At 57.8% G+C, this 18497-nt stretch overlaps 1 protein-coding gene across 2 annotated transcripts in view; it reads left to right on the top strand.

The window, feature by feature from the left end:
• STK40 (serine/threonine kinase 40) overlaps nt 1-18497 on the top strand; it is a 39229-nt gene that overhangs the window by 18605 nt on the left and 2127 nt on the right. For both annotated transcript variants that reach the window (XM_062190984.1, XM_062190983.1), the window contains 8 exons: nt 394-479; nt 804-947; nt 3657-3884; nt 4431-4483; nt 12518-12633; nt 15883-16027; nt 16146-16265; nt 16581-16665. In XM_062190984.1, the coding sequence (XP_062046968.1) occupies nt 394-479; nt 804-947; nt 3657-3884; nt 4431-4483; nt 12518-12633; nt 15883-16027; nt 16146-16265; nt 16581-16665 (977 nt within the window). The remainder of the gene's footprint in view (nt 1-393; nt 480-803; nt 948-3656; nt 3885-4430; nt 4484-12517; nt 12634-15882; nt 16028-16145; nt 16266-16580; nt 16666-18497) is intronic.

Here is an 18497-nt window from a genome sequence, read left to right as displayed (position 1 = left end):
ACAGGGAGCCAGTGCCCGTGTCAGTCTCCGGGAAGCCCTGCTGCAGCTGCAGTTGCTTGGACCCTCAGCCTGGAGTTGCTGACTCAGAGGGTCCTGCTTGCAGCCTGGGATCCTCTTTTTTAACTGATGCTCCCCAGAGATCCCAGCTTGCACCCAGAGTTGAAAGCTCCTCCTTTGTGGAAATCTGCCTGCAAAAGCGAGGAGTGTCTCAACACTGGCACACCTCCCTTCCATTCTTGGAGGGGAGGCTGTGAGAACTCAGCAGCAGGGATCAGAGGGTCGGTGTAGGGGATGTGAGCTGTGGGACCCTCCTGGAGAGAAGGTGTGATCAGAGGACCGGGTGACTGCCCAGGCCTGCTTCTGAAAAGTAGAGCAGCCTTGTTCTGTGCGCAGGTCCCCGTCTGGGCAACTCCCCGGTACCGAGCATCGTGCAGTGCTTGGCAAGGAAAGATGGCACGGATGACTTCTACCAGCTGAAGGTGAGTGAGGCGTGGGGCCACCTCGGGACCCAGGCCCTGCTGGCCAGCCCTCCTGCCTCCCCTCCGCCTGTGCACCCGCATCACTGTGAACAAGAGAACACGGTTTCCTTCTGTGAAGCACTCAAGCTCACACAGCCTCCCTCCGCACGACTCCCGGGTTAGAGAGCTTTATCTGTGTGTAGACCTCCTAACTGGCACATTATGAAGAACGGTCCGCCCTGCGTGTTTGTGTGCGCACGTTGCGTGGTGGAAAGCAAACTGCCTGTTTCTGCAGCTGCTTCTGCAGCGTGATGGAGGGCATTTTGATCTTGTGCTTCCTTAAAGATCCTTACCCTTGAGGAGCGGGGCGACCAAGGAATAGAGAGCCAGGAGGAGAGGCAGGGCAAGATGCTGCTGCACACCGAGTACTCGCTGCTGTCCCTGCTCCACACACAGGACGGCGTGGTGCACCATCACGGCCTCTTCCAGGTGAGCGGCCTGGCCCTCCACCCCCTCTCTGGCCCCGGGTGGCAGGAGCTCGCTCCGTCACATCCGTTCCCAGCGTTCGACCTTCTAGTGTCCCCATCGTGCCAGGTACATGAGGACTTCGGGGCACCACGGGCTGGAGGTCAGGCAGGGGCTGCACTGGCCGCAGCAGTGATCCCAGCCTCACAGGAGCACAGGGGCCCAGCTTTCCTTGAAGAGCCAGCCGCTGTTCTGAGGAAGGAGGGTAGCAGGAAGTCGTTAAGACGCCACTCTTTCCAGCTTCGTCGTCAGGATTCAGCCAGGCTGAGGCAGGAAGGTCAGTGATGCAGAAGAAGGGCACTGGGGGCCACCTGCTGACCCCCACCCCCACCCCAGTCCTTCGCCCTGCTGCGCATGTCTGTGTGTTCAGAGAGTATCCTTGAGCACACATACTCAGATGTCCCAGATTCCTTGGGAAAGGTACCAGTTGGCAGCTCACACCCTGAAAATGCCATCCTAAGGGTCCAGCTGTAACTGCATCTCTACAGATGGAGAGTCGGGGTCAGGTGACCAGGAGTCCACTGCCCCGGCCTGAGTGCCACCTCACTCCTGAGCAGGACTGCACAGAACCTCACAGAAGCTGGCCAGAATCAGCTCTTTTTTTCTTTTTCTGTTCTGTTCCTTTTTTTTTTTTTTTTTTTTTTTTTTTAAGATTTAGCTATTTGAAAGAGTTACAGAGAGAGAGAGATCTTCCATCTGCTGGTTCACTCCCCAGATGCCCAGTACCGCAAAGGCCCAAAGCCAGGAGTCAGGAACTTCATCCAGGTCTCCCACGTGGGTGGCAGGGGTCCAAGCACCTGGGCCATCTTCTGCTGCTTTCCCAGGCACATTAGCAGGGAGCTAGACTGGAAGTGGAGCAGCCGGGACTTGAACCCCGGTGCCCATATGGAGTGCTGGCATCACAGACCAATGGCTTTACCTGCTGTGTCACAACACCAGCCCCAGGACCAGTTCTTACTGAGACATATCTGATAGGAGAGAGGCAGTGGTGCCAGGAAGGACACACAGGTCTTGAAGCTGACGGTCCTGGATCCACATTTTATGACCTGGGGCAGTCATCTGGGGTCTGTAAGCCTCAGATTCCTGAGGATCGTGGTGCTTCCCCTCAGGTGGTTGGGAAGGTGAACGAGAATGTGTGATGTACCCAGCGGCCATGGCACTGCCGTCATCGTTCTCCTCCAGGCAGTGAAACTCCTTGTCAGCTTGATTTCCTGAAATAAGACACAGAAAATGCCACCCCGCATCCACAGCCTGCCAAGGCTTTCTCCTTAGACTTGCCAGTAGAGGCAACTGAGAATATCACTGGGCAGCTTGGAAAATGAGATCATTTCCCTTAAGCTTGAAGTCACATCGGGGCTGGGCATTGTTATTGTCTTGGGGTTTGGCCCCTGGTGCCTTTTTTTTTTTTTCACTTGACTGATATCATTTCAGATGAAAAAACCTATCTCTAGCATGGCATCCGGGTGGCAGCACCATGCTGGGCCTTTGGGGATGAGCAAGTCGCAGGGGTCCTCTGCTCTGAAGAGACACATGGCTATGCCAGGGCCCTCTAGCTGGGAGGGTAAAATTCCCCATGTCTTCTCTGCTTTCTGTCTCACTTGAAATGCCTTCCAGTTAAGGAAGATGAGCCTCAGGCTGGCAGGCAGTGTGGGTAACGGTGCCCACTAAGCCTTGGCTGCTGCAGACCTAAGCATAGGACGTGCACTGTCTCATTGAATTCTTGCACCTGCTGGTGAGAGGAATCACTGGCTTGCTCTCTAAGTGTCAAATGACACTTGAAGAAGTTAAACCTGCCCTGCATCCCACAGATGAAACAAGGTAGAAATGATGCCTGCAGCCAGCCATCTGAGGTTAGAGCCCCCCTCCTCCCCATTTTAAAGATTTATTTTAATGGCAGAGTGACGGGGGTGGGGGGAGGCACCTTTCTTCCAGTGGTTCACTCCTCATATGCCCACAACACCAGAGCTGGGCCAGGCTGAAGCCAAGAACCTGGAACTCTATCCAGGTCTCCCATGTAGGTGGCAAGGGCCCAGGCACTTGAACCATCTTTTTTTTCTACCTCCCAAGATGCATCAGCAGGGAACTAGATCTGAAGTGGAACAGCCAGAACTCAATCCCAAGCACTGTGGAATATGGCATTGCAAGCGTGGCTTAACTCACTGCACCACAGTGCCACCCTCAGAACCCTCTCCTTTATCAGTGTCACGTGGCTGCTGGGTGTGCTGTATCCATGAGGAAGGTCGTCCTGGACACACAGAAAACTGTGACTGTTGGAGCCCTCCAGGATTCACGGCTTTAACTTCCACCTTAGACACAGGGAAGAAGTTAAAGTTGGTGATTGCTGGAATCTGGGAGCGCCGCAAAGGGAGGATGTCCAGGCCCTGTGTTTGTCGCCTGCGCGCCAGGCTGAGAGGGCCCTTCAGCTTTACGTTATGAACAAAACATCCAGCCTTAATCTGAGGTGTCTTCACCCCCTTGGGCCTGGCGCTTGGCACCTGGGAAGCTGAGCAATACTGAGCGCCCTTGTGGTCACACTGCCCAGGCCTCAGCCCTTGTCCAGCCGCACTTCAGTTTTGCTCCAGGCTCTCACTGGTTTGAGAGGAGAGTCCCAGACCCCAGGTCATGGCCTTGCAGGCTCCCCAGCCCAACTCTGGTCTGCCCCCTGCCTCTCAGGACCGCACCTGTGAAATTGTTGAGGACACAGAATCCAGCCGAATGGTTAAGAAGATGAAGAAGCGGATCTGTCTCGTCCTGGACTGCCTGTGTGCACACGACTTCAGCGACAAGACTGCTGACCTGATCAACCTGCAGCACTACGTCATCAAGGAGAAGAGGCTCAGTGAGCGGGAGACCGTGGTCATCTTCTACGACGTGGTGCGCGTGGTGGAGGCCCTGCACCAGGTAAGCCCTGCCTGGAAGTGGCCAGGTGACATGTGTCCCGGGAGGCCCAGACAGTCCTGCAGAGCCCCTCAGTGAGACACTGAACTGTAGTCTTCAGGCTCAGGGAACCAGTTGGGGAGCCATAGGCTGCTGGGGGTTGGGGTGTCCAGTACCCCAAGGTAAGAGGCAGGAGCACTTGAGCCTCTTTCAGGCATGCAGCTGCTGGGTCTGACCCTGCCAGTTCTCAGTTACAGGATCCCAGCAGTTTACTGTCAACCCCAGACCCAGGCCCCCACTTGTTTTTCCCATGGGATGTTTGCTGGTGAGGGGGAGAGGAAGGCTTTCCCTGCTAGCCACTGCTCTGAGAAGAGCAGAGGAAACCGCCCCAGGCTGGCCAGGCACCAGCTGAGCATGCATCTGACTGCTGGGTACGTGGTTAGTGAGGGGCCTAAAGTGACACACTGCAGTTTCCCACCTTCCCACACACCTGGAGCACATACCTTGCAGGCTGCCCCTCACCCTGCCTCTCACCTTCACAAAGCAAACTGCACACCCCTTGTCTTCCAGAAAAACATCGTGCACAGGGACCTGAAACTTGGGAACATGGTGCTCAATAAAAGGTGAGATCCACACTTCTTTGCTGCTGTAACCTCAGAGTTGGGATCGGCCCCATGTTGTGACTGCCCAGTAACCCGCCTTGGAGTCCTGACTCAGAACAGTACACTTCTCCCGAGAATGCCAGGGCTCGGGGGATGGGAAGGCTGCTGCTGTCTCCTGCTACGTGGGAACATGGTGCTTGCTGAGAGTGGGAGTTTCCGAGCTGCAGAAAGGGTGCTCTGGGGAGGGTCTAGATGCATTCCATTGCCAGACCTGGATCCCCATGGAGGCTCAGTTCTCAACTAGGAAAATGGACAGATGGGAAATGATAAGTAAACTGAAGCCTTGCCATGGGGCGGAACCCCCAGAAGCACACTGTGACCTGCTTGTGAGGATCACTTGGGCCTGCCTTCAGGGAGGAAGAGGTGGAACTGGGCAGTCACAAGGTCCTTGAGATGTCCCGGATCAAGGCAGGGGCATGGCCTTTGTGCCCATGGGGACCTGCCACTCTAAGTGTGTTATCCCTGGGGAGAGTGGTAACCTCAGGCAAGGCAGCTCTTTGGGATAAAGGGGATTCCTGGAGAGGGAAGCAGCCGTGAATGGTCGGAAGGCAACACTGCCAGCCTCATCTTGGAGGGGCTGTGGGCAGCTCCCCCAGCATCCACAGTGAGCCAGCAGCAAGGAGAGGTCACTGGAGGCCCCTGCTTCAGGCTGTCACCCCTCCCAGCCGATGGCTTGGGCCCTTTTGGAGTTACGTGGGCCGGCAGAAAAGAGGCACCCACCATGCAGGGGTCTTGGACTGATCGGGAGGGACCAGCTCCCCTCCCCTGCCATGCCTGCCCCTCCTCCCTCACCTGTGCCACAGCAGGGGTCGGAGGGCTTACAGGGGTCTGCTGCACAGATCTCCCAGTGGAAGCTGTGTGGGTGGTTTGTTCCGGGGTGTCAGCCAAACCCACCCAGAGCCCTCTGCTTGCTGTCCCCATAAAATGGCCAAGGCTACAGTGGTCAGAGGAAAAGAAGATCTAGGGAGGTAGGCCTCTAGGAGGGGCCGGGGTGCTTGATGCTGCAGCTCCCACGTGAGACACATAGCAAGGTGCTGTGCACCCTGATAGCTACGCTGACCCCAGTCCTGGGGGCCGCAGCCCCTACCCTCCAGGGAAGTTCCTTATGGTGGGTTATGACCAGAAGATGGACGACAGGCATGAGGACAAGTGTGCAGAGGGCTGGGGCCACGTGCAGGGGCAGTGACTGCCAGCCGAGTCCATCTGTGAAGGATGCAAGGGAAACTGCCAGCCTGAGCGAGTGCAGTGGTGGGAACCTGACCCTGTCACGTTCCACAAGGAGCAAGGGAGGAAACAGGAAATTCCAGGGCTGCTTGAACCCCACACTGGCTGCGTGAGCGAGTTAGGACAGGAGGAACGTGGACATGGGGTCAGAGCTGCCTCGTGTCCCAGTGCTGTCGTCTGGTTGCCTAGGAGACCGTGCGAGTTTGTTCATTTGATTACTTATTTACTCATGGATTGTGTTCGTTCATGTGCTGAGCGTGCATCCCTCTCGGGTGACCGTGGAAGAAAGACTGGACTGAGATGCAGTGACAGGAAACTGCCTCATGGGGTTTGGGCCATGCGTTAGCGCTCCCCCAGTGCTAATCCCGCAGGAACTCGGGAGAATGGAGCCTGTGTGCTGGCCCCCTCTGGAGAGAGGCCTGCTGCGCTGAGCGGCTCAGGACGCCCGTGGTGTGGGCCCCATGGTTGCTCCAGCTGGGCTCTGAGTTAAAGAGGCTGGGGCTGGTGCTGTGGTGTACTAGGTTGAGGCCCCTTTTGCGCCGCAGGCATCCCACATGGGTGCCATTTGAGTCCCAGCTGCTACACTTTTCTTTTTTTTTCTTTTTTTTTTTTTTTTTTTTTTTTTTAATTTTTGACAAGCAGAGTGGATAGTGAGAGAGACAGAGAGAGAAAGGTCTTCCTTTTTGCCGTTGGTTCACCCTCCAATGGCCACTGCGGCTGGCACATCTTGCTGATCCGAAGCCAGGAGCCAGGTGCTTCTCCTGGTCTCCCATGTGGGTGCAGGGCCCAAGGACTTGGGCCATCCTCCACTGCCTTCCCGGGCCATAGCAGAGAGCTGGCCTGGAAGAGGGGCAACCAGGATAGAATCCGGCACCCCAACCAGGACTAGAACCCGGTGTGCCGGCGCCGCAAGGCAGAGGATTAGCCTGTTAAGCCACGGCGCCGGCCTCTTTTTTTTTTTTAAGATTTATTTATTCATGTGAAAGAGTTACACAGAGCGAGAAGGAGAGCCAGGGAGAGAGAGAGAGGTCTTCCATCTGCTGATTCGCTCCCCAGTTGGCCGCAATGGCTGGAGCGCGCCCATCTGAAGCCAGGAGCCAGGATCTTCTTCTGGGTCTCCCACATGGTTGCGGAGCCCAAGGACTTGGGCCATCTTCCACTGCTTTCCCAGGCCACAGCAGAGAGCTGGATCAGAAGTAGAGCAGCCAAGACTGGAACTAGCGCCCATATGGGATGCCAGCACTGCAGGCTGCGGCTTTACCCGCTACACCACAGTGCCAGCTCCAGCTGCTACACTTCGATCCAGCTCCCTGCTAATGGCCTGGGAAAGCAATGGACGATGGCCCAAGTGCTCGGGCCCCTGCACCCATATGGGAGACCCAGAAGAAGCTTCTGGCTCCTGGCTTCAGATCGGCCCAGCTGTGGCCATTGCAGCCATTTGGAGAGCAAACCAGCAGATGGAAGATCTCTGTCTTTCCCTCTCTCTGTCTATAACTCTGCCTCAATCAATCTTTAAAAAAAAAAAAAAAAGGAGGGCCAGTCCTGGAGAACACTGACCACTCTAACCCAGAATTGTAGGGAGCAGATATTTTGTCCTGGAGTCCTGCCCTGCACTGGGCCTTCTACTGAGCCTTGGGCCAATCACCAGTCAGGCTCACTGTGCACAAAAAGAGACCATATGTATTTTTAAAGATTTATTTTATTTATTTGAAAGGCAGAGTGACAGAGAAGGAGAGACAGAGTTCTTCTGTCCCTTGGTTCACTCCTCAAATGACTGCAACAGCCTGGTCTGGGACAGACTGAGACAAGTAGCCTGGAACTCGATCCAGTCTCCCACATGGGTGGCAAGGGCCCAAGTACGTGGGCCATTTTCCACCGCTTTCCTAGGCACATTAGCTGGAAGCTGGATTGAAAACAGAGCAGCTGGGACTCGGACCTGCCCTCCAATATAGGATGCCAGTGTCACTTAACCCACTGCCCCACGATGTCAGACCCAGAGAGGGCATTTAAGCACCTAAGTCCATCTGGATGTAGAACCCATGCTTTGTCCAGCTGGACTAGGAAGCTCTGGGGCCTTTTGTGGCTGTGTTCATTGACTCTGTGTGACCAACAGTTGGGGCTCTTGCCTGCTAACCACCCCAGCACCCAGGCCTCTGACTCTTCGGCAGGCCCTCCAGTTCTCATGCAGCTGGGCGATTGCCCTGCTCCTGCATGTGTGTGTGCATACGTGCACGTGCGTATGTGTGTGCCCCAGCTTGTAGAGCACCCATGCCTCACTCAGACCCGACCTCTCAGCTGCACCTCGAGTCTGATGATCCCTCTTTCCGCAGCTGGGAGCAGACAGAGGTTCTGGCTGCCTTTACTGTACAGAAGGGCTACAGTGCAGAGACCCCACCACCACCACTGCTTGTGCCCCACTTTGACCCTGACCAGGTCAGGGATGGACCTGGGGGACATAGCTGGAGGAGCCAGGAGGTTCCATAGAGGCTGCGTCTGCTTTTGGGTGCAGAACTGAGAGCCCCCAGGGAAAGGAACGGGGTGAGGAGTTTGCAGGGCAGAGGCAAAGGGACGGGTTGAAACCCAAAATCCTCTTCAGGGTTTATGTGCGTTTTGCCGTGGGTTTTCTCCCTCCTCCCTTCTTTAAGGGTAGGCCAGCTGCCTACCAAGTTCCTAGAAAAGGAGACAAACACTGTGGTAGCCCAAAGGGCCATAGCTGAAGCGTGACTCACTGGGAGCAAACCCTGCTGACGCACTTCCCACCACCCTCCCTCGCTGCCCTCACCCCTCCTCTCACAGCCAGCTGGGGGGTCTGGGACTCCCAGGGAGCCATGCACCAGTTGCCCAGCTTGGGTGGTAGTGGCAGGGCAGGGGAGCAGTGCCAAGCTTCAGGAGGTCTCAGAGCTGCCCGTGGTGTTTCCTGTGGGAGAGACTCCAGACGCCGTGCAGCAGAGCCCACGTCAGCTCTAGGGGCTCAGCCACGCTTCCCTAAGCACGGGCACAGGCCTGGCCAGTCCTGCCAGCAGGGTCAGGCCGAGAGCTCAGCCACACTGGCATATCCTCCAGGGCCTGTGTCAGTGCTGGCCCCTCTCAGCCAGCAGCTCACCCAGCAGCTCAGAGGCGGGTTTTTCCTGGAAGGGCCATCAGAGGATGAGTGCCGATGCCTGCCCTTCCCTCCTGGGCTGTCTTCTAGCTCCTTCTCCCTTCTGCAGCCCTGGGAGTACAGTGCTAGTGTTGCCTCTCTTTTACAGATGAGGAAGTGGAGGTTGAGCTAGGAAGTGGCAGGACCAGGACTAGAACCCAGGAATCTGACTCCCAAGCCCACTATCCTCTCTCCAAACTGTTCTCTTGGTGTCTCGAGCCCCAGAGACCTCCACTGGCCATCTCTGGTGGAGGGAATACATGTGCTCCTGCTCCTTGAGAACCTTCCAGAAAGAGGCCTGAGGGGGTCCCACACTCAGGGCAGTGACATGAGAGGTTCAGAGCCGAGCATCCACTTCCCGTGGGCACGTCACCCTCGCCTGACACCCTCGGGCTGCACTCCGGCCACGGCCACCCTGTGGGCCACGGGTCAGGTTTCTGGAACATCTGATGAGGCGGGCCTGGGCGCCGAGTCGGCATTTCCGTTTGGGATGCAGAGGACAGACTGGCCTTTGTTTGCACTCAGGCCTTTGCCAGCAGAATTCCCCAAGACAGCTGGAGGGCTCCAGAGCCTCTTGGACACGGCTCCTGGGGAAATCCACAATCGGCCTCACTCCCCCCAAGACTGTTCCACGAGGGGCAGCCGAGGCCCCGTGCAGCTTTCCTGGCTGCTGTCCTCCCAGCGTCTCTGCCGGCCACCCTTCCTCATTGGCCCTCGTGAGGGGCTGGCCTGACCAGCCTGCCCGCCCCGGTTCATGGTGCAGGAGCACTGCCTGCTGCCCACATCATGAGCTTCCTAAAAGGTCTGGCGCCCACAGCTGCCCTGCCGCACATCTCAAAGAAAATCTCTGCTTTTCTGGGTCAGGGTACAGTGTGAAGTACAAAACAAGGGTAAGTCTGCTTTGATGGAACGAAAGGAAACGCCATCAGTGGCCGGGGCACTGCACACTGCGGAGGCACATCCGGGTCCCAGCAGCTGTCAGTCCTGAGTGCAGGCTCTGGGACCTGGCAGAAGTCAGCTAGGATAGGGCTCCCCTGCAGAGCAGAGCGCCACAGTGGCGCTGTCTGAAGTGGGGCAGTGAGAAAATCCCAGCAGGAAAAGCGGTCCTCTCAGGCCTGCGCCTGCTGAGAGCTCCATAATCCCTGGCTTCCCATACCGGCAGCTAGCAAGGACCGCAGGTGCCCTGAGGGGATTAGCAGAAGGGGACAAAGTGGCACCCAAGGGTAGGCTCCAGAGCTCTGTCGCTGAGCTCTCCAGGTCGTTGGTTTCGTCCAAAGCAAACAGCCTCGCCGTCGCCAGCCTGCCACCTGCCCAGGCATTTAGGAGCACCCCTGCTGTGCTATGTGCCCTCCTGGGGAGTCCAGCCCTGGCTTGAACCCTCTGTGCCTGCCCACCCCACCCCTGGGACCACAGTCCTCTCCTACGCCCAGGGCCCTGCCACTGCAGGTGGACGACAGCAGGAGGCACAGCCTTGTGTTCCTGTAACTGCAGTGTGCGCTTTCAATATGTGTGCAAGGTGCAGCGTGGCCTGCGTCAGCCCTGACAGACGGGGCTGCCACACCCCGTGACAGCCGTGTCCTCTGGAGCAGTTTCTCAGGGCCCCGCGAGAGGAGGCTGCTCAAAGCCCTGATTGCGCGGCTTGCCAGGAGACACCCAGGTGGCAGTGCTGCCCCGCTGCCCTCCGCCCTGGCAATGGGCTGCTCCTCCCTGTAGCCCACAGCCTGAATTGTAGGTGAGGAGCCTGGGGCCCTTGGGGCAGTAGCCCTCAGACCAGAGCGAGCAAGGAGGGACCTCACCCCTGCTGCTGTTTCCTGGGGAATGGAAAAAACTACATTGGGCACACTGGGCCTCACACTTCAGGCCTGCAGCTGGCTCCAAGCCTCTGCACTCCTGGCGTGGTCGCTCTGGGCCACGGCCCAGGAGCTGCGTGAATGCCCTGGCAGGCTTGGCTGCCGGGGCTGGGGCTCCCCATCTAGCAGCTCAGCTCCCGTTTCCCTTTGCAGCCTCCTGGGGCCCCTGTGGTCAGTCCCCCTCAGGCCTTCAGTGCCCACCCCAAGCCCCCGGTGCTCTCATCATCCCATGAGAACATAGCCAGGCCCTGCTGGCAAGCGCTGCCCATACCCAGGATCCTCTGAGCTGACCACACCACACTCACTGCTGGGGTGAGGTGGCAGGGCTGAGGGGTAAGCAGTCCACCCCCAGTAAGACCTGGCCTCTCCCTTGCGCCTGAGCTCCCGAAGTCGCCGCCCCAGCAGGAGAGCAGGTTAAGAGTACCGCCTGGGACCAGTCTGCTCAGTGATCCTTCTGTGCCTCCATTTCCTGTTCTGTAGAAAGAGGGTGATAGTGGCTCCTTCCTCTGAGGGTGCTTGTGACGTGCTTGGCCTGGCCCCCAGGGGAGCCTGGCACTTGTCTTCACATCATAACGCCTTCCCTACCCTCACTCTCACTCTGGTCTCACCATCCTGCCCTGAGCCCCTCAAAGTATGTGACGCTGTCCTGCCGCGTGGCCTTGCTGCTCCTCCCAGCCCCTTCACCGTCCTGGTCCTAAGTAGACAGCCGTGCAAGGAGCACTGTTTCCAGGAAGCGCCAGTGCACTGGTATGGGATCACCCCGCTTCCAACTTCATCCTCACAGAAGGAACCCCTCCTGTTTCCTGAACGGTGGCCAGAGGTTGGGAACGTAGGCAGCACACGACCTCTCTCTCCCCAGGGGCCGTGCTCCTGCGCTTTCGCAGATCCCTCACCAGCCCTGGAGCTGCGTGCTCCCATGTATAACCACTGTAGAGGGGAAGGTGGGCAAGAGCCCGCTTGTCATAAGGGCAGGTGCCACCACTGGTTGCCACCCTGGAACTGCCCAGAAAGGTCACTGGATTTTCTTTTGGTGGCAAGATCACCAGCGGGCCTTCAGCTGTGCCGGGGTTTGCAAGGACAGAGGGTGGCAGAGTCAGGGTGTGCTGCTGTTTCAGCGTCACTTACCCCCGCCCTGTCAGTGGGGTGGTGGCGATGCCGGGAAGCCCTGAGCTCCTCAGAGAGACAAGGGACTCAGGAAAAGATGGGCTGTGCTGCCAGCAGGAGCCTGTCTCCACCAGAACACAGCGGGGGACCAGCTCCCACACTCTGCCTTAACTGTGGCAACTGCACTTCAGAACCAGGACCCCTGGGGGAGGCCCAGCTCTGCCCCTGGGGGGTCCTGGGGAGTTGCACTCAGTCCCTTGTGGTTCCCTCCTCTACAGAGAGCAAGGTGAAGCACATTCATGGTGGGGCTGGCAGGATTTCAGTCACTCACTCCTGCTGGACTTGATTTTCTCACGTGCGAATGAGGGAATCAAACTGTTTCTAGGCCATTCCCAATCTAGAATGTTCCCTGAGGCTGTTTTGGGGGAAAGTCTGCGCAAGTTATTCTAAGCCCTAAGCTGCACTTCTGGAGACCAAGCCAGAGCGAGGCAGTTTCAGGGGAAGCCCTGAAACACTCAGGTGGTCAGGAGTGGCCAGACGGCCTCGGTGTGATTCCTCTGCTCTCCGGAGGAGGACGTGAGGGCAGCTGCTTCACCGTCTTTGGTTCAGGGTTGGGGCTGGTGTCTGGTGCCCATGGCCAGAGGCACCACAGCTTGTTTTCTCGCCACCTCCTCCCAGGACGCATCGGATAACCATCACCAACTTCTGCCTCGGCAAGCATCTGGTGAGCGAGGGGGACCTGCTGAAGGACCAGAGGGGGAGCCCCGCCTACATCAGTCCCGACGTGCTCAGCGGTACGTGCGTGCATGTGTTGGACAGTGGGTCTCCAGGCCTCACATGGCCAGGCCTGCAGCATTTCATTCTTTAAATAGATTGCTTCTGTGGGCAGGCACTGGCTGGGTGCTGGGGCTTGGCTGGGGCCTGGACTAGTACTGACCCTCCTGTAGGTGCAGAAGCTCTGGGCGGTGGGGGGGGGGGGGGGACAGCGCAGGGGTCACTCTTGGGCCTGTTGAGTGACTCTCTGAGGTCAGTGCTAGCAAAGAAAGGAGCAGGATTCCTATCAGAGCCGCGGGGGCCCCTGGAGGACTTTCCGGAGGAAGTGACACATGAACTCTGGTCTTGAGAGCTAGAAATCCCCTGGGTGTAACGGGTGAGGCTTAGTACCTGCTAGCCACCAAGAGAGTTTTCCTGTGCCAAAGGAAGCAGCGACCAGGTCTTTGCAGAGTGTGTGATGTCAAAGACATCACTCAATCCGTTCGTTCATCACTCTGTTATTTGCTGAGGGCCTGCCAGGCAAGACACATTGGATCCAGCAGTGAACAAGGCAGACAAACACCGCTGCGCTCTGGGAGCTGACTGGTAGAAACGAGACAGACAGTACACAAGATAGATGCGAATGTTGCCTGGCACTTAGTACCTACCAATTGTGTAGGCACGGCAGACATCATGCTGAGCACACAGTGTGTACCATCTACTTAAAACCACACAGCTGAGGCTGGTGCTGGGATGCAGCTGGTTAAGTTGCCATCTGCAACACTCACATCCAATCTGGGTACCAGTTCACGTCCTAGCTGTCCCACTTCCCTTGCTAATGGCCTGGGAAAGCAGCAGAAGATGGCCCAAATCCTAGGATCCCTGCACCCACATGGGAGACCTGGAAGAAGCTCTGCCTGGCCCAGCCTGACCCAGCCCTGGTCATTGTGACCATTTGAGGAGTGAATCAGCAAATGGAAGAAATCTCTCTCTCTGTAACTCTGCCTTTCAAATAAATAATAATAATAAATCTTAAAAAAAAGGCTGCACCAGGTAAATAGCCTAAGTCCCCTTTTACAGATGAGGAGACTGAGGCCTGGAAAGATGCCATCTCTTGTCCAAAACCAGAGGCTCAACCCCAGGCTGCCTCCCACAAAGGCCCCAGCTCGAAGCGCTCTCTGTGGGCTCCATGCTTTTCCCGCTGTGGTTCTGCTCCTCAGGAGCTGAGGGCTTACTGCCTCCAGCCTGGAAGAGTCAAGGCTGTCTCCAAGGCCTGTCACCCCTACCACATGTGTGTGTGTCCTTTCCTTGCAGTGGCAGACCAGCCTCTTCCCGGGCCATCACACGTGGTCCCAGGAGCAGCTGCTGTCCCCGGCTGTGAGCATTTCCCCCAGCCACAGTCTGCAGATCTGGCCCTTCTCCAGGGCTGCCTGTGCGGAGGGCAGTGGTGCCGCTCCCAGGCCTGAGCATTTTGACTGGAGCAGCCTCTCCTGGAAAGACCCAGATGCCAGCTCCCCAGGCACCACCGCAGACAGCCTCAGCGGGAGCCACCTTATGTGCTGCAAGGACAGCAGCATGTTTTTGGAACCATGCAGAGCCAAGAACGGTGGCACAAACAATGAACTGTGTCGCAGTGACCCCACGTGGTGGCACGGGCTCTGGGGAGTCTGCAAGTAGACCGTAGGCTCGGCTGCACAGCTCACCCCAGCTGTTCTGGAGCACTGGGCCTGCAAAAGCCAAGGGTGTGGAGAGCTTGGGGAGGTGTGGCTCCACAGCCCCTCTGCCACACCTACCTTACTAGCCAGGCAGAAGCTTCCCCCAGAGCATGCAGTGGCACCAGCCCACTTCCTGGGTGCAGTGACAGGCTCCACTCTGCAGGCTCGCACACCTTGGTGGCACCTGCCCTACACACACACCCTGTTAAATATTTGGCCTCCGGGAGAACCCATGTCCTCGGTCCCACAGGCATCCTCAGCTCCCAGCAGGCACTGGGGCCTGAGAGCCCACTGCAGGGCATGGAGAGGTGGCCCAGGTGCTCAGCACCATCTCTCCTGCAGCCCCAAGTGGTTCCTGACATCTGGTTGTGGAGGAGAGTCTGTGAGACCAAAACGCCAGTGCTGTCACCAGGCGGCGCTCAGCCAAGTGTGTGTTCCCCTCTGTTGCACACACAGGGAAGCTAGCCCAGAGAGGTTTGCTCAGGAGGCAGGCACTCAGGCAACAGGGTTTTGTTGCTTTAGGTTGATTTGTTGGGGCTGATGCTGTGGGGCAAAGCCTCCTATGATGCTGGCATCCCATATGGGCACTGGTTCAAGTCTTGGCTGCTCCACTTCTGATCTGGTTCCCTGCTAATGTGCCTGGGAAAGCAGTAGAAGATGGCCCAGGTACATGGGCTCCTGCACCATCTGGGAGACCTGGAAGAAGCTCCTGGCTTCGAACACCCAGCTCTACCCATTGCTGCCATTTGGGGAGCGAAACAGAGGATGAAATACCTCTCTCTCTGTCTCTCCCCCTCTCTCTGTAACTCTGCCTTTCAAATAAACAAATCTTAGAGACATTCCATCTGCTGCTGGTTTACCCCCCAAATAGCTACAATGGCTGGGACTGGGCCAGGCTGAAGCCAGGGATCTGGAACTCCATCTGGGTCTCCCACATTGGTGCAGGGGCCCAAGTACCTGGGCCGTTCTTCACTGCCTTCCCAGGCACATTAAAAGGAAGCTGCGTAGGAAGCAGAGCAGCTGGGACCCAATCAGCGACGACACCAGCAGCACAGGTGGCAGCTTAACCCGCTGCACCACAACACCAGCCCCAAGCAGCAAATGTTTCAGCACCAAGCCCAGAAGGTATCTGCACTTGCGGCCTCGCCTGGCAGATGGCAGTAACGTGCTGTGCAGGAGACAGGTGGGCTGTGGGACAGTGGCCGGGCCCTGGTGGCTGACTCATCCAGAGCCAGGAATCTGTTCCAGGCACCAGTGACCACTTGCTGTGGGTGCCCCGCTGCTGGGTGCCCAGCTCTGGGGATGGGGTGGGGGCTCACAGTCTGGTGGAGCAGACAGTACAGTAGGGCTGGGTAGGTGCGTGGGCTGCATGTGGCCAATGTGATCCCTCCCCGAGGAGTCAGGAAAGGCATCCCAGGTGATGCACGGTGAGCATGTGCCAAAGGGGATTGCAAGGGACCAGCTGTGTGGGAGGACCCCGTGGTGGGATTTCAGGCACAGAGCTGCACATCCAAAGGGAGGCGCTGTCTCCCACGCTGAGTATGTGTGTGTGTGTATGTGTCGCCCCTCCCCCAGGCCGGCCTTACCGGGGCAAGCCCAGCGACATGTGGGCCCTGGGCGTGGTGCTGTTCACCATGCTCTACGGCCAGTTCCCCTTCTACGACAGCGTCCCACAGGAGCTCTTCCGCAAGATCAAGGCCGCCGAGTACACCATCCCGGAGTGAGTCCTGCGTCCCTGGGGGTGGGGAAGCAGCCCCGTGGGCTGGGGTCTTGCGTGAGGTCTGGCCCCAGGCCACCCCGCTGAGCCTTCTCCTTCTCCACCTCCCTCTCCGTGTCAGGGATGGGAGGGTCTCTGAGAACACCGTGTGTCTCATCCGAAAACTGCTGGTCCTCGACCCCCAGCAGCGCCTGGCTGCCGCTGACGTCCTGGAGGCCCTGAGCGCCATCATTGCGTCCTGGTAAGTGGGCAGGAGCTGGGCTGGGCGCAGGGCAGACACGCAGCCTGCCATGAGGCAGAGTCAGGCGTCCAGAGTCTCCCCGCGGGCAGGATGGGGAGGGTGCAGGCAGAGCAGGGCACTCGCTGCACTCCAGGCCCATCAGAGGGTGGGCATTGCCTCACTGGGTTCTCACTGCAACCTGCAAAGGAAAAACTCCCCTTTACTGGATGAGAAAACTGAGGGCCAGAGAAGCAGGCGGTCGTGTCAGGCAGGTTAGTCTGACTGCAGCCGAGTCCAGGGCTGCCTGGAGCCACCTGGCTTGTGTCCGCCCCGCAGGCAGTCCCTGTCATCTCTGAGCGGGCCCTTGCAAGTGGTTCCTGACATCGACGACCAAATGAGCAACGCAGACAGCTCCCAGGAGGTGAGTGGGGAGGGCAGGCCTGGCAGGGGCAGAGGAGGTGGCTCCCTGTGGGTGCAGCCTCCTCCGCCCTCCTGCCCAGTGCGGCGGGGGCTGAGCGGCTGCCGGGTGGAAGCGAGCTCCTGGGAGGCCCCCCAGTGGACATGTGGGGTACTCACCTTCCCTGCCTCTCTGACTCACTGGGCTCTCACTCCTTCCTGCCTTTCATTTTTCAGATGATTCATTCATCTGACTTCCTGCTTTCCCTTCCCCGTTCCCTGCACTGGTGCAAGTGCTGAGCCTGGGACGGGGCAGAGACCCTAGGGTGTGTCCGGGGGAGCAGGGCAAGGGCCAGCCCCAGGAGAGATGCTGGGCCTGGCGTGGTGTCAGGACCTGCCTTCTCTGGCCCACCTTGGACCTCTGCCACCAGCAGTGGGAAGGGCTGTGCCTGGGGCCCGGCAGAGCCACCTGGCCTCTGAGGGCTCCCTCTTTCCTCGGGCTGTTCAGTGGCTGCCCTAGGACAGCCCTGGCATCACACCAGGGGCCTGTGTGGCTCTGTTCTTAACCCCATTTCAGGGAGCTGAGATGACTCCTGAAGCCTCACAGCTTGGTAGTGGAGCTAACCCTTGAGGATGGATGCTTAGCACCGGGGACCTGCAGTCTCTCCCTGTCCACCATTGTCCCTGGGTGCTCAGCCTGGGGCCCATGTGTGGCCGAGATAGATAAACGTCATCCAGAGTGCCCTAGCCCACTTTTTTTTCTTTTTTTCTTTTTTCCTTTTAAAGATTTGTTTATTTGAAAGGCAGAGTTAAGGAGGGAGGTAGAAACAGAGCAGGATCTTCCATCTGCTGGTTCTCTCTCCAAATTGCTGCAATGGCCAGGGCTGGACCATGTCAAAGCCAGGAGCTTCTTTTTTTTTTTTTTTTTAAGATTTATTTGAAAGTCAGAGTTACACACAGAGAGAGGAGAGGCAGAGAGAGAGAGAGAAAGAGAGAGAGGTCTTGTATCCGATGGTTCACTCCCCAAATGGCCACAACAGCCGGAGTTGTGCCAGTCCAAAGCCAGGAGCCAGGAGCTTCCTCCAGGTCTCCCACTTGGGTGCAGGGTCCCAAGGACTTGGGCCATCTTCTACTGCTTTCCCAGGCCACAGCAGAGAGCTGGACTGGAAGTACAGCAGCTGAGTCTTTTTTTTTTTTTTTTTTTTTTTTTTTTGACAGGCAAAGTGGATAGTGAGAGAGACAGAAAGGTCTTCCTTTTTGCCGTTGGTTCACCCTCCAATGGCCGCTGCAGCCGGCACATCTCGAGCAGCTGAGTCTTGAACTGGCGCCCATATGGGATGCCAGCGCTTCAGGCCAGGGCATTAACCCACTGCGCCACAGTGCTGGCCCCATGGAGCCTGGAGTTTCATCTGGGTCTCCCACATGGGTGGCAAGAGCCCACGCACTTGGGCCATCTTCTGCTGTTTTCCCAGGTGCATTAGCAGGGAGCTAGATCCAAAGTGGAGCAGCCAGGACTTGAACCGGCACCCACAAGGAATGCTGGTGCTGCAGGTCATGGCTTAACCCACTGTGCCACAGTGCCGGCTCCCCCAACACGCTCTTACTCCCTGGCCTGTGTTGGTCTCTGAGGCTCACGGGACCTTTGTGAAAAAGACACCTGCCTACTTCTGGGGAGAAAGCAAGCGTGACCTTTCCCGAGGTCAGTGAGTTAGGGAGGACTCTGGGGCAGGCCAGGTGTGTTCGATAGCTGCCACCTGCTATAGCCACACCCAGGGTGGCCAGCAAGACCTGGAGAGCACCAGGGACCCACACTCAGCCCCTCCCAGACTGACTGAGGTTGTGGATGCTGGGGGAGGG

This window comes from Lepus europaeus, chromosome 5 (genome assembly GCF_033115175.1).
Source record: "Lepus europaeus isolate LE1 chromosome 5, mLepTim1.pri, whole genome shotgun sequence".
NCBI classification, from domain to species: domain Eukaryota; kingdom Metazoa; phylum Chordata; class Mammalia; order Lagomorpha; family Leporidae; genus Lepus; species Lepus europaeus.
This window is presented reverse-complemented; position numbering and strand designations above follow the sequence as displayed.